The sequence below is a fragment of the Orycteropus afer genome, unplaced genomic scaffold, assembly GCF_000298275.1.
Source record: "Orycteropus afer afer isolate SDZICR_OR568_19922 unplaced genomic scaffold, OryAfe1.0 scaffold00121, whole genome shotgun sequence".
Classification (NCBI taxonomy): Eukaryota; Metazoa; Chordata; class Mammalia; order Tubulidentata; family Orycteropodidae; genus Orycteropus; species Orycteropus afer.
In genome coordinates, this window is record NW_006921708.1 from 2,100,064 (window position 1) to 2,113,529 (window position 13,466).

The following is a 13,466-nucleotide window of genomic DNA, read 5'->3' on the forward strand; positions in this document are numbered from 1 at the left end:
TCTAGAGATAAGTCCCTTGTCAGATATGTCGTTACCAAATATGTTTTCCCAATCTGTAGGTTCTCTTTTGACTCTTTTGGAGAAGTCTTTGGAAGCATATAAAAGTTTAATCTTCAGAAGGTCCCAATCAGCTGGTTTCTCTTCTGCTGTTTGTGCATTTTGAGTTATGCTTAATAGTCTATTTATGCCATACAATAGGGCCCCTAAATTTGTCCCTTGTTTTTCCTTGAGGAACTCTATAGTTTTAGGTTTCACATTTAAGTCTTTGATCCATATGGAGTTCATTTTTGTGTATGGTTTGTGAGTACATATCTTGTTTCATTTTTCTGCAAATGGATCTCCAGTTTCGCCAGCACCATTTACTAAACAAACATTCTCTTCCCTATTTAATGGATTTTGGCCCTTTGTCAAAGATCAGCTGACAACAGGTGGATGAATCTATTTCTCGGTTCTCAATTCTATTCCATTGGTCTATGTGTCTGTCATTAATCCAATACCAGGCAGTTTTGACTACTGTGGCTGTATAGTAGGTTTTGAGATCTGGCAGTGTGAGACCTCCTGCTTTGTTCTTCTTCTTCAATAGCGCTTTGCTTATCCAAGGTCTCTTTCCTTTCCATATAAAGTTAATGATTGTTTTTTCCATATCCCTAAAGAATGTTGATGAGATTGGGATTGGGATTGCATTGAATGTATAGATTGCTTTGGGTAGGATGGACATTTTCACAATCTTCAATCTTCCTATCCACAAGCATAGGATGTTCTTCCATTTATGTAGATTTTATGGTTTCTTGAAGTAGTTTTTTTATACTTTGGTTTGTACAGGTCTTTTGTGTCCCTGGTAAGATTTATTCCCAAGTATTTTATTTTTTTTTGGTAGCTATTTTAAACGGTATTGATTTCTTTCTTTCTTTTTCAGCAATCTCTTTGCTGGTGTAGAGGAATCCAACTGATTTTTGGACATTGATCTTATATTCTGCCATGATGCTAAATTTCTCTATTAGTTCCAGTAGATATTTGACTGAGTCTCTTGGGTTTTCTAGGTAGCGGATCATATCATCAGCAAATAGGGATAGTTTGACTTCTTCCTTACCAATTTGGATGCCTTTGATTTCCCTTTCTTGCCTTATGTCTTCCAGTACAATGTTGAATAGAAGTGGTGATAGTGAGCATCCTTGTCTGGTTCCTATTCACAAGAGGAATGGTTTCAATCTCTCTCAAGGAGATATCTTTGCTCTTTAGCACTTGTAAGGGGTCTTTTGCAGCAGATTTGCCCAATGCACTATGTCTTTTGATGTTTTAACTTCTGCTTCATTTGTGTTGATTGTAGAACCAATTAATAAGAAGTCTTTGACAACTTCAGTCTTTTTTCCATATATTGTGATTCTGCTTATAGGTCCAGTTGTGAGGATTTTTTTTTCTTTTTATTGAGGTGTAATCCATAGTTTAGACTATAGTCTTTAATCTTCATCAGTAAATGCTGTAATTCATCCTCACTTTCAGCAAGCAACATTGTGTCATCTGCTTATTGCAGGCTGTTAATAAGCCTTCCTCCAATCCTGATGCCATGCAGTATAAAAGTTTTTAATTTTAATGAATCCAATTTATTGATGTAATTTTCTTTTTTGAGTTGTTTTTGGTGTAGTCCCAAGCCCCACATATTTGCAAATGTTTTCTTCTAAAAGTTTTTATAATTTTATGCTCTATATTTAACGCCATGACCCTTTTGAGTTGTGTTTTCAAAAGATGTGAGGTTTAGGTTAAGGATCATTTGGCCTTTGCTGTTGGGATTGGAGTTAAGATCAGTTTTTCTGTGGTGTTTGGCCAGAGTATGGAAACTTTCTAAAAGTTTTCTTTCTTGTTAGGTTTCTATTTACCTGGTCCTTTGGCTAGAGAGAGCAGATTCTTCTTGGTCTTTTATTATTATTATTATTCAGCAGGAAAAGAAAAGGAAAAATATGTTTTATACCATTTTTTTCTGGAACTGAAGATATTACACCTTTATATTTTTTTTTTCTCCTCAAATGTATTAAATATTATTTAATGTGCCTATTAATAAAGACTCTGATAATCAGATCATGCCAGGTGGTTTCAAAACTTTTTTCCTTTTGGCATAAGGATGATTTCTCATCCCCACATGTGACTTAGCAAAAGCAACAGGAGCAGAGAGTAGTACTCTGTCTCCTCAGCTTCTACCAGAGGTGAGAGTTTGGTTAAAGTCTTTTCCACAGTGCTCTGATAAGTCCAGGGCCTGTCTTTTCACATGGAGTGAGTTTTTTCATGAGAGTGGGCATCTGCTCTGTGCATGCACTGTTCTCATCCCTTTGCCTGTGCCCTCAGCACAGTGCTGCCTGGTAGATGCTGTTTCATTTCTGTTTTACAAACAGAAATGGTAACAGGGTGGTTCAGTACCTTGCCTGAGGTCTCTCTTGTGGACATGGCTTTGCTTGTATCCCAAACTCCCAAACAAAATTTGAAACTGCTCAGTGGATAAGGATACAGGCTATAGGGAGAGTAAGAGGTCTTTTCTTCAATAAGTAGATGATTTGACAACAGTCCTTTGTTTTCACGGTGGCTGCAGCGGAGAGCACTGAGAACAGCCTCAGAAAAACTCAGAAACCGGTCATCTTTCTCTACCAATGTTATCTACACTACACCTGGGACTCGTGTCAACAGGTACATCAGCCGCCTCTTGGAGGCCCGACAAACAGAGTTGGAGATGGCAGACTTGAACTTCTTTACCCTGAAGTACAAGCATGTTGAACGAGAACAAAAGGTTGGTGACTCTGAGCCTCAAGTGTAACCCAGAACTTCAAGGTCCTACTGATGTGGGGTGGAAATCTCAGACTCTTTTTCTCATTGGGCAAGGGTGGTGTGCTTCCTGAACAATGCTATACTGAGTATTTGTGAGACTGTATGTATCACTTAGGAGCTCTGGTAGCATAGTGGCTAAGACACTTGCCTGCTAACCAGAAGGCTGGCAGTTCAAACCCACCAGCCACTCCTCAGAAGGAAGGTTGGGCAATCCTACTTCCGTAGTGATACTGCCTTGGAAACCCAAGGAGGGGTCGCTATGAGTCGGGTTTGACTCGACGGCACATAACAACAACAACAACAACAATGTATCACTTAGTAGTTTTGTCTCTCTTTCCTTGGTCTCATTTAACATTTGGTCTCTCTTTCTCTCTCTCAGTACCACAAGCTTCAAGATGAGTACTTCACCAGTGCTGTTGTTCTCTCACTCATTCTAGCTGCTTTACTTGGTCTTATCTACCTTCTCATAATTCCTCAGTAAGTGTTGTCTCCGCTGTTACATGAGAAGGCCATCAAGATTGTACAGACACCACATGTACAGCCCCTAGCTGCCCTTCAGGTCTGGAATTGAACCCACTGCTGTGGCTTCCAGCCAAACAAAGACAGGCATTTGAGCTGAACGTTTACGTTAGGTAGATACATTCATTAGAGAGATAAATCATGGGAGAATAGAAGGGCTGTGTATGCACAAGGAGACAGCTCGGGGTGCAGGAGTACATGGGAGTGAAGGACACAGGGAAGAGGTGGCTATCGGGAGGAAGTGGGAGGAGAGCTGTTGCATTGTGGTAGATTACAGTCAATGTCATGAGACAAAGTGTATGTGAACTGTTGTATGGAAGATGAATATGCTCTGTAAACATTCACCCAAATCACAATAATATTTTTTTTAAAAAAAAGTATAAACCCATACCTCAGAGATACTGTAGATTCACTTCCAGAACACCACAATAAAGTTAATATCTCAATAACGTGAGTCAGTTTAGTTTCCTAGTGCATATAAAAGTTATGTTTATACAATACTGTAATTTATTAAATGTGAAATAGCATTATGAAAAAGTTTGAAATACTGTGAGAATTACCGAAATATGACACAGAAACATGAAGTGAGTACATGCTGTTGAAAAATGGTACCAATAGACCTGCTCCATGCAGTGTTGCCACAAACCTTCCATTTATTAAAAATGCAGTGTCGGAGAAATATAGTAAAGCAGAGTGCAATAAAAGAAGATATGCCTGCATGTTTCTGGTGTTTGTGATTGTGTTTTCAGGGTTCATCTCTTGTGGTTGCTCTACCTGAATTGTCCCAGCATTTGGGGAAGACATCAATCAGAAATTCTCTACTTATTCAACAAATAATCTTACAAATATTGATGGCAAATAGTGTGTGACTGCTTACTTTTCAATTTAAAGCTCTCACTTTTGCAATTGTGAGGCATCAGATATTTTCAGTTTTTCTGGTAATGCAAGATGCACTTTTGGTTCAATAATAGCTTTTGCCAGAGAAAACAGTCCACCAAATGGATGCATTGATGTTCAGATGCAGGCCACTTTAAGAAACATTCAACAAGTGATAAGAAGTACTTCTTTAAAGAAAGAATATATAGTAATGTTAATAATATTTAATAATTAAGTAACTCAAGTGAATTTGACAGTTTTTGTATTTTGACAAGGAAAACACTAGAAAATCTTTCTTCTGGGTATACTATTTTTTTGCCTACCAAGGGGAATAATATCTCCCTTGAGTTTCCAAAAAACAAATATATGTCACCCTACACGTACTGAGAAGAAGATCATACTTGGAAACTCTGAAAATAGCCTTGCCCACCTCCACCTAGATAAACACAACTGTGAACATACAGGGATTGTCTTGATTACCCTTTGTGAGGATCAGTATGTCAGCATTTTCTAGAAAAGCCCTCCCCAGATAAGCTCAACAAAAGGACAATGATCAGCAGTGAGGACTTATAGTCTGTGTACCTCCAGTGTTTCCTGGAAGGAAAAGGGCCTCTAGGAAAGTTAGTGCCTCTCAGGGTGGAGTGAGATCTTGGCAGTGGGTGGGGCGACTTGGGGTAGGGTGAATGTGAGAAGGGCCCTGCTTAACAGGGAAACTCTGATATGCCCTCCTTTAGAGAACTTGTTAGGTGCTACCGAGTTGGCTTCGACTCAGTGAATCTGTGTGCAACAGAATGAAATACTGCCTGGTCCTTCACCAGTTTCACAATCCTTGTTATACCTCAGCCCATCATTGTAGCCACTGTGTCAATCCATCTCATTGAGGGCCTTCCCCTTTTTCATTGACCCTTCACTTTACCAAGCATGATATCCTTCTCCAGGGAATCGTCCCTTCTGACAATGTGACCAAAGTAGGTGAGATGAAGTCTGGTCATTCTCACTTCCAAGGAGCATTCTGGCTGCATTTCTCCCAGGACAGATTGGTTAGTTGTTCTGGCAGTACATGGTACTTTCAGTATTTTCACCAACACCACATCTCAAAAGCATCAATTCTTCTTTGGTCTTCTGAAGGAGAACTAGCCACAGGCAAGTCTCCAGAGACCTGTTAGCAAGCCACCTTTATAGAAGGGGGTCTCTGGGAGGTGTTGAGAGGGAGAGGAGAGGGGAAATCTGATTCCCTAGCCAGCAGTAAACCATGTGTTTTTCTGTCTTCCCAGGAGCCTGGTTGTCCTGGTCCTGCTTGTGTTCTGCATTTGCTTCTTGGTAGCGTGTATTATGTATCTGCACATCACACAAGTCCAGGTATGTGCATGGCTCTCCTGCCCTTCTCAGCAGGATGGGGCCCAATCCTGTCGAGTCTTGGGTCATGCCTGGTGTATGCAATGTGGGAAGAGATGGGTACAAGTTAATGAACTCAAGATTCTGACCTTGTGCTCCAGGAGTGGGAATCTAGCAAGGGTACAGGAGAGAAATAGTTCCTTATGAATTCAGTTCATAGACTCATAGGGCAGGAGCAGGAGATGATATTTTTCTAGGAGGGCTGTCTACACTGAGCAGTGATTCATATTCTGTTAGTAGATCTTCTTCACTTTACTTTGCACTTGTGGCTGTTTAGAGTGAAAGGTTGGAATTTAGTCTTGTACAACCTGTGGCTCCTTGGAAAGATCTCCATTTTCTATGCATTCCTTTGCATGAGTTCCTTGGTGATGCATATATTAAGCACTTGGCTGCTAACTGAAAGGCTGGCAGTTCAAACTCACCCAGAGGCACCTCAGAGGAAAGGCCTGGTGATCTGCTTCCATAAAGTCACAGCTATGAAAACCCTATGGAGCACAGTTCTACTTTGACACCTACATAGAGTTGCTATGAGTCAGAATTTACTCAACTGCCAATGTTTTTTGCTTTCTTTTGTATTACATCCTTAACTTTCCTTTCCATATGTCTCAATATCCTTAGTATAACTTCAGTTATAACATCTGGCTGACCCACTGTTGTTTTTGTATAATTGTTAAATTTCTTGAAAAGATCAACTCTAATTTTATTCATTTAATTTCTTAACTATCCATAGATATTTTCTTTATTTATTTTTTAAATTAAAAATCACTGTCTTAAAAACAAACCCCCTCATTAATATTTATAGATTGAGTAGTATTTGGAATGGTAAACATTAAAATTATCAACTTAAAATAGGATTACTTTATTCATATAAGTTCAAGTGAAAGCACACAAATGGATGATGATTTTTAAAGCCTGTCACACCTGTCCCCAATATTGGAACCTGTGCACCCAACATTGTACTGATAGCATGAGCTACACAGAGCAATTAACTGTTGGGGGAAAACAGAAACTACAAGACTGTAGTTGCAATATTAGAGCCACATAATGGGAGACTGCCAGGAATAATGGTTTTCTTGCATAGATTTCTCTCACATCTCTGCTGCTTTATTAGGGCCTTCCAAACCAGGCAGAGACCTTCTGTTCATAAAAATTCATTGAACCTTGACATCCACTTGGTCCCACAAATATATGTGAAATGTTGGCAGCTGTGACTCTTTTACTATGATCAGACCTCCTATTTTGATAAAAACAGCCACCCTTGTGACTAGAGAGGTGGCCAGAATGATTCCTGGGTAATGACGTAAAACAAGATTGGCTGTATTATCCCACCTAACACTTCCCCTACTCTGATGTTTGGTTCTCCTAGAGGACTCTGCCTTGGGCTCTTTTGACGTCTTTCTTTCTGAACGTTTATTCCAAGCAAGGGCATGAAGTGTTTCTTTCTAATTATGTGCTTTTGAAGCAACAAGCCTATAAAGCTGTGGGGAATTGGACATTGCTGCCACTTCAGTCAGCCTACATTCAGTGACGGCTATTAAAAAGTAAAAATCATACCCAGAAACAGAACATGCAGACTGTTGTCATGTATGGAAAGAGGAGAGATCCAGTTTATTCCATAAGTATGTAGCCATTCAAGTCCTGAGCCAGGCTATGAGATTCATACATGGGGTGATTAGGGCTATGGCACAGGCTGTGCAGAAGGCTGTGGTAACAGACAGAAGAATTCAGTCCTGCGTAGTGCGTGGGAGAAGCATGACAGAGAGTAGGGCAGAGACCTCCAGGCAGAGGTGGAGGAGGTAAATGGGTGTAACTCATCAGGCAGTTAGACCTTCTTATGAAGTTGCCAGTAAAATATACCTGACAAAGCTTGTGGTTAAACAGAAAGGACTGTTTTCCTCCTAACATCACAGAGGTCCTGACATGGACATCAAGATGGCCATCTTGTGGCCATCGTTGACCTTCAGTCACCCAACATTGACAGTACCAGGAGATGTGTATCACTCCAGGACCCTGGACAGTACTTCAGCTTACTGGGCTTCAGTCTCATCCTTTGTTAAACAAGAACAGTAATGGTATTCACTCCATTGTCTTGATGCAAAGATTAAAGGAAGTATTTATAAGTGGTGCAGAGCAGAGTCTGGCACATAATAGACTCAATGGATCACATGGGCAGGTAGGTCTTAGAAGGTCATCATTTTTTCCTGTTGCTGTTCAAGGTAGGCCCAGCCATGCTTGGGTGCTAGGCTGGGATTGGTAGGAGTACAATCACCCCTTAGCCCACCCTCATGCTTATACCATGCCCAGGCCACAACAGGAGTGACCAGAGAAAGGGAAGGAGAAGAGATTTACATCCATTATGAGGTTAGAGCTCTAAAGTAGATGGACTCTGAAGAACTGAAGGTGACTAGAAATCCATAAAGCCACCCAGAGAGATCCTTAAAGGATTGGAGAGGAGGGCATTGACTGCAGGAAAAACACACTCACTTTGTGAGTGCAGAACAATCTGCAAATAGTCACACATGTCTCCTTTCTGACCTTCCCTTCCCTGTCCTCTTGTCATGTTCTGTGTGACCCATCAGGGACTCCTCAGAGCATGTCTATAGGATAAGGACACACTTATTTAGCATATATTAAGGCAGTATTTTTTAAATTTCAAATTACAACTGGCTGGTGGGGTTGTGAGATCAATTTTGTGAGATGTTGTGGTGCAGTGAATTACTTAATGCCTTCTACCCATAGTCTTTCATTTTGTGATATATTATAAATCCTAGCCTCTAAGCTGTGGTTATAGTACCATTTTAGAGTGACTTGTCTGCTATATTATTGAGGCAGGATTAGAGTGAGATGTATCTTAAATCACCACTTTACTAGAGGGTGTGACTCAAGTCACCACCACACTTAGTTTCCTTGAGGGTGTAGTCTACATCCAATATATATGAATGCTCTAGCAAAGTTAGCTCTCTTGCTCTGGATCCTGTATCTGGTTTGTCATCATCTGAACAGTGGGTCTTGGGACTTGAGACAGCAGCCAGTTGTCTGATCTGCCAATTTGGGTTTGTCAGCCCCTGCAACCATGTATGTGAGGAGTAGCCTCTATATCTATGCCTGACCCATGAATTTTGGACTTGCCAGCCTGCACAACTGTGTGAACCATTTCCTTGGTGAACTGTGAGTTCTGTGAGATGTTATAGTGATTTACAAAACCCTAAGACAGGAAGAACAGTAGTGAGGGGGAGGAGTTGTAGTTGACAGTAGTAGTTAGAGATAAGGGAATGAGTACATCAGTTTGGACAAGTTGGATATTTGGGACATCTATAACTTCTGCCTCCTAGGAACCAGCTTTGTGCTGATCCTTCTAAAAGAAATTATTCAACCACTTAATATCAGAATGGTGCGGTTCCCTGCAGTGGCCAAGGCTCACTGGAATACATGTTTTGGAAATTAGGGATAAATGGCATAATGAGCAACTTTTGGTTTCTAGATGAAATTTAAAACACACATGGATTGAAGCAGTTATATTGTAGTCATTTACCCAAGGCAAAAGCTATTCATGGGATTTAGGAGTGGTGAATCTAACGCCTGAGTAATTGGCTAGTTGGATGCAGGTAGAAATACAGAATGGTAAGGAAAGTAAGAGCTGCAATGGCAGGGAAAAAGAATGTAGGGGCAGATTTTTGCACTGAACTAAGCCCAGATCCAACTGCTATTCTCACTGCTAACCTAGAAAGGAAAGGTCATGTTGAAACAGTAAGATGTACCCCTACGCTCATCACCAGGAAGGTATTCCAGTGGGGGAACAGGCAAAACCAAGAAACTATTGAAACTTGGGAATATAGTGTAAAGGAGTCGCTTCAATTCATAAATTGGTATTGTCAACTTCATAAAACAGAACTTTACTAAAATGGATCTCCAAGTGACTCATTTATGGGCAGTCCCTTTAGTTTTGAATGCTACAGAATGAAAGAATATGTTTGGTTAATGCCATACCCACAACTCACTATGGAACAGTCATATGATACAGGATCTAGTCATATAGCAAGTTAACCCACAAGGGACAGCTACTCTGGTGGAATGGATAAAATTTTCACTGACATTTGTTTACTCTGAGAAGGGAAACTGCCCGCCCCCCCCGAATACCCCAATGGAGCACTCCAGATGAAGCATCTAAGGTACTTATGCAATCCATGGTAGAATGGCTTTATGGTTATCAGGATGTTTACTCAGTGAGTATGCCCCTTACACAGGCCATGGCAGATATGGTAATCAGGGGAGACCCTTCTACATAAACATCCTGTGTAACCTTGCTACTGTGAAACAAAGCAACAATCCAAGAAGCTGTCTTGGATTTGTTGGCACAGCTTCCCTGCATGGGTCTTACCAAAGAAACATAAGAGTGATTCCCAGGAGAGTGGGAAGAGGCAATGGGGAAAGAACTTACCCCAGAAGAATGGAGACTTTTAGATTTATTAAGAAATGGGATTAATACAGCAGGCATTGATGGAGTTGGGACAAATGTACTAATACAGCAAAACAGGAGGTTGTATGGACCAATGGAAACTCCTGCTGGTGCCCTAACTTTAAAGAAACCTAAACATGTCCTTTCTGTTCACTCTAATCAGGAGGAATTTAATGACAGAAAGTCCCACCTGGGACCATTTGGAACAGAGGCTCAACTAATTGATAGAGAAAAGGAGTGACAAGGGGTCCAGAGTCTTCTGGTCCAGCCCTCAGCAGGAGACCCTAGGCTATATGCACATGTTGGTACAATGGCCCAAGGATGGGGAAGAGACCTTCTTGGGGCTCTTGGACACAGAATCCCAATGCACTATCATCCCCAAACCTGTCAATGAAATCTAAGGTTAGACTGGGGGGATATGCGGATGCAATGGTTGATGGGACTAAGATGAAAGTTTGGATGGGAATTGGAAGATTTAAGCAGATACTGTATGAAGTAGCTGCATCTCCCTTACCTGAATGTATCATTGGTATGGATATTATGTCTAATTGGGGAATACTCCCACTACCTGATATTGTAAAACTAAAGGCATGTAAGTTTGCTCTTAGGTCTGTCCTGATTGGACATGCTAAATGAGAACTATTAGATTTGCCTCAACTCACCCAGGTTGTTAATTTGAAATATTATAGGATACTTGGTAGATAAAAAGAGATTACTGCTTTGATTAAAGACATGCTAAAGGCTGGAGTATTAGTACCAACAAATTCTGTGTAATAGCCCTGTATGGACCATGAAAAAAGCAGATAGCTTATGGAGGCTGATAGTAGCCTGTTGAGGCCTAAATAAAGTGCCACTAGTGGTGTCAGCAGTTCCAGACACAGTATCAATGGTGCAGAAAATAGAACAAGTTAAAGGAAACTAGTACACAGTGATTGATCTTGCAGCTGCCTTTTTCTTGATCCCAATCTCAGAAAAGAGCCAACTATAGTTTGCATTCACATGGGAAGGAGCTCTGTATACTTTCAGTGTGTTGCCACAGGGTTATTAGAATTCAACAGCTTACTGTCAAGGAGATTTGATGGTGCAGTGGTTAGAGCATTTGGCTGCTAACCTAAAGGCTGGCAGTTCAAACCCATCAGGTGCTCCATGGGAGAACGATAAGGCAATTGGCTTACAGCCTTAGAAACCCTAAGAAGCCGTTCTACTCTGTCCTGTAGGGTCACTGTAGGGTCACTGTGAGTCAGAATTGAGTAGATGGCAGTGGATTTTTGGATTTTGACTTACTATCATAGTGTGGTTAGAAGAGACTTGGACTTGGTGGAGTTCTCAAGTATAATGATACATTACCTTGATGATATTATGTTAATATCAAACATAGAAGAATGGGCTAGGGCAGATTTGGAAACAGTAGAGGCCCATATGAGCAACAGAGGCTGATTAATAAATCCAGGGTCTGGCCTAAATGGTGACATTATTGGGAGTAACTTGGGCAGGAACCACCTGTGATATTCTATAAGCAATCAAAAATAAGCTGCTGTCACTACCTAGCCCTAAGACTAAGCAGGAGGCCCAATGCTTGATTGGTCTGTTTGGATTTTGGAGAATACATATTTGGAGAACACATTCCATATCTGGGTCTATTGCTGGCTTCTATCCATAAAACTACTAGGAAAAAAACTACATTCAAATGGTGGCCTAAGCAACAGCAGGCTATGTTTGAATTACAGAAAATGGTCTCACTATCCTTGCCTTTGGCCCTTATGATCCAGATTCAGACATGATTTTGGAGCTATCTTCCACAAATGTTTATGGAAACTGGAGCTTAACCTGAGAAACCTGGCAAAAACCTGGTGAGAATGTCACCATATAGTAACCATTAGGATTCTGGACTAAAAAGTTTCCAGGTGCTATAGCATGATACACACCATTGGAAAGGCAATTACTTGCCTGCTATTGGCCTGCTATTGATTGAGACTGCCTCAGTGACAGAAGGACATAATATTATCCTGAGACCTGAAATACCCATAATGGCTTGGGTGATGTCAGAGAAACACTCAACTAAGGAAAACAGTGCCCCAAATTTTTCCATAATAAAATGGAAATGCTTCGTACCAGAGCAAGCTACTTGGAAAAAAAAAGAAAGAAAAGAAAAGAACAAGCTACTGGAGGAATACAGGGAGACACCTACCATATCCACAAGCAAATAGCCTCTTTTCCCATAGATCTTACCTTTGAACTAGCTGAAAAGCTACCAGAGCCCATGGCTACATGGACAGTGCCCTATGAACAACTTTCTGCTAACCATCAGAAGGCTGCTTGGTTCACAGATGGCAGTTCCAGGATGCATTGACAACATTTGATGTGGAAAGCTGCATCATTAATACCAGCAGGTGGAAAGATCCTGATTGAAAAAAGTAAGAACAGGTCAGCTCAATGGGCTGAATAACATGCTGTCTTCCTAGCCATGATGGCAGAATTGTGCAATGGTGAGAGCCCATAGTACATGTCAGTGTTCATCATAAGAACCCCCTTCTTGGATCAGAAGATGATTGGAATTAGCAAGTGGGCAGTTGAGGTGCCAGTTGGGTCCATGAAGTGAATGGACGTGGGGTTTCTGCAACAATGCAGAGATGGGCTGAATCTAGACATACCCTTCTTGTACCTTCTGGAGCAAAAAAATGACAATAAGGAGTGTTCTGTCTGCCAGAAAGAAAGACAGAGGTTGCAGATGGCTGTGAGGAAGAGTCCCCATGGGAAAGGCCCTGCACATAGCTGACAAGTTGATTATATTGGACCAGTGATGCCGGTGGCAACAAATGGGTCCCCACAGAAACTTACTCTGGGCTGGATTTGCATAACCCTTGACGGATGCAAATGGCTAAAACACCATTAAAGAATTGTAAAAATTTGGGCCACCAAGTTATATTTCCTCAGACCAAGGAACACACTTTCCAGCCCACATGGTACAGCAGTGGGCCAAGAAACATCATATTAAATGAACATACCATATTCCATGCCATCCTCAGAATGATGGTTTGATAGATAACTAGATTGGAGAATTGAAACATTTGTTATTTAAAATGGAGGAAGATAAAGGCACCTTCATGTGTGTGTGGCTCATACTCAACATGAGAGGGGCAAAGGGAGATTTCCACTAGACATATTATTACATTTCTGTAGGGGATCTGGAGAACAGAGGGTGGGGGAGGATTCTGGTGCCACTATACAGTTCTTACCCACATCCCCTGGAATTTTTTTTTTTTTTAATTGTAGTCCCAAAACCAGGGATGCAGCTGTGGGTGCCAGAAGCTAGAGTGGTCTCTAAGCAAGAAACTATAACTATACCCCTGCACCTGTATACCAGAATTCCCAAGGGTCTGATGGCATGAACTTTGTTGTTGTTGTTGTT

The 13,466-nt window shown here is 41.0% G+C and overlaps 1 protein-coding gene across 1 annotated transcript in view; it reads left to right on the forward strand.

Moving 5' to 3' along the window:
- Nucleotides 1-13,466, forward strand: part of ADCY1 (adenylate cyclase 1) — a 452,328-nt gene that overhangs the window by 308,480 nt on the left and 130,382 nt on the right. Inside the window, 3 exon segments of the mRNA XM_007944142.1 lie at nt 2,579-2,773; nt 3,191-3,288; nt 5,481-5,565. Of these exon segments, the coding sequence (XP_007942333.1) occupies nt 2,579-2,773; nt 3,191-3,288; nt 5,481-5,565 (378 nt within the window).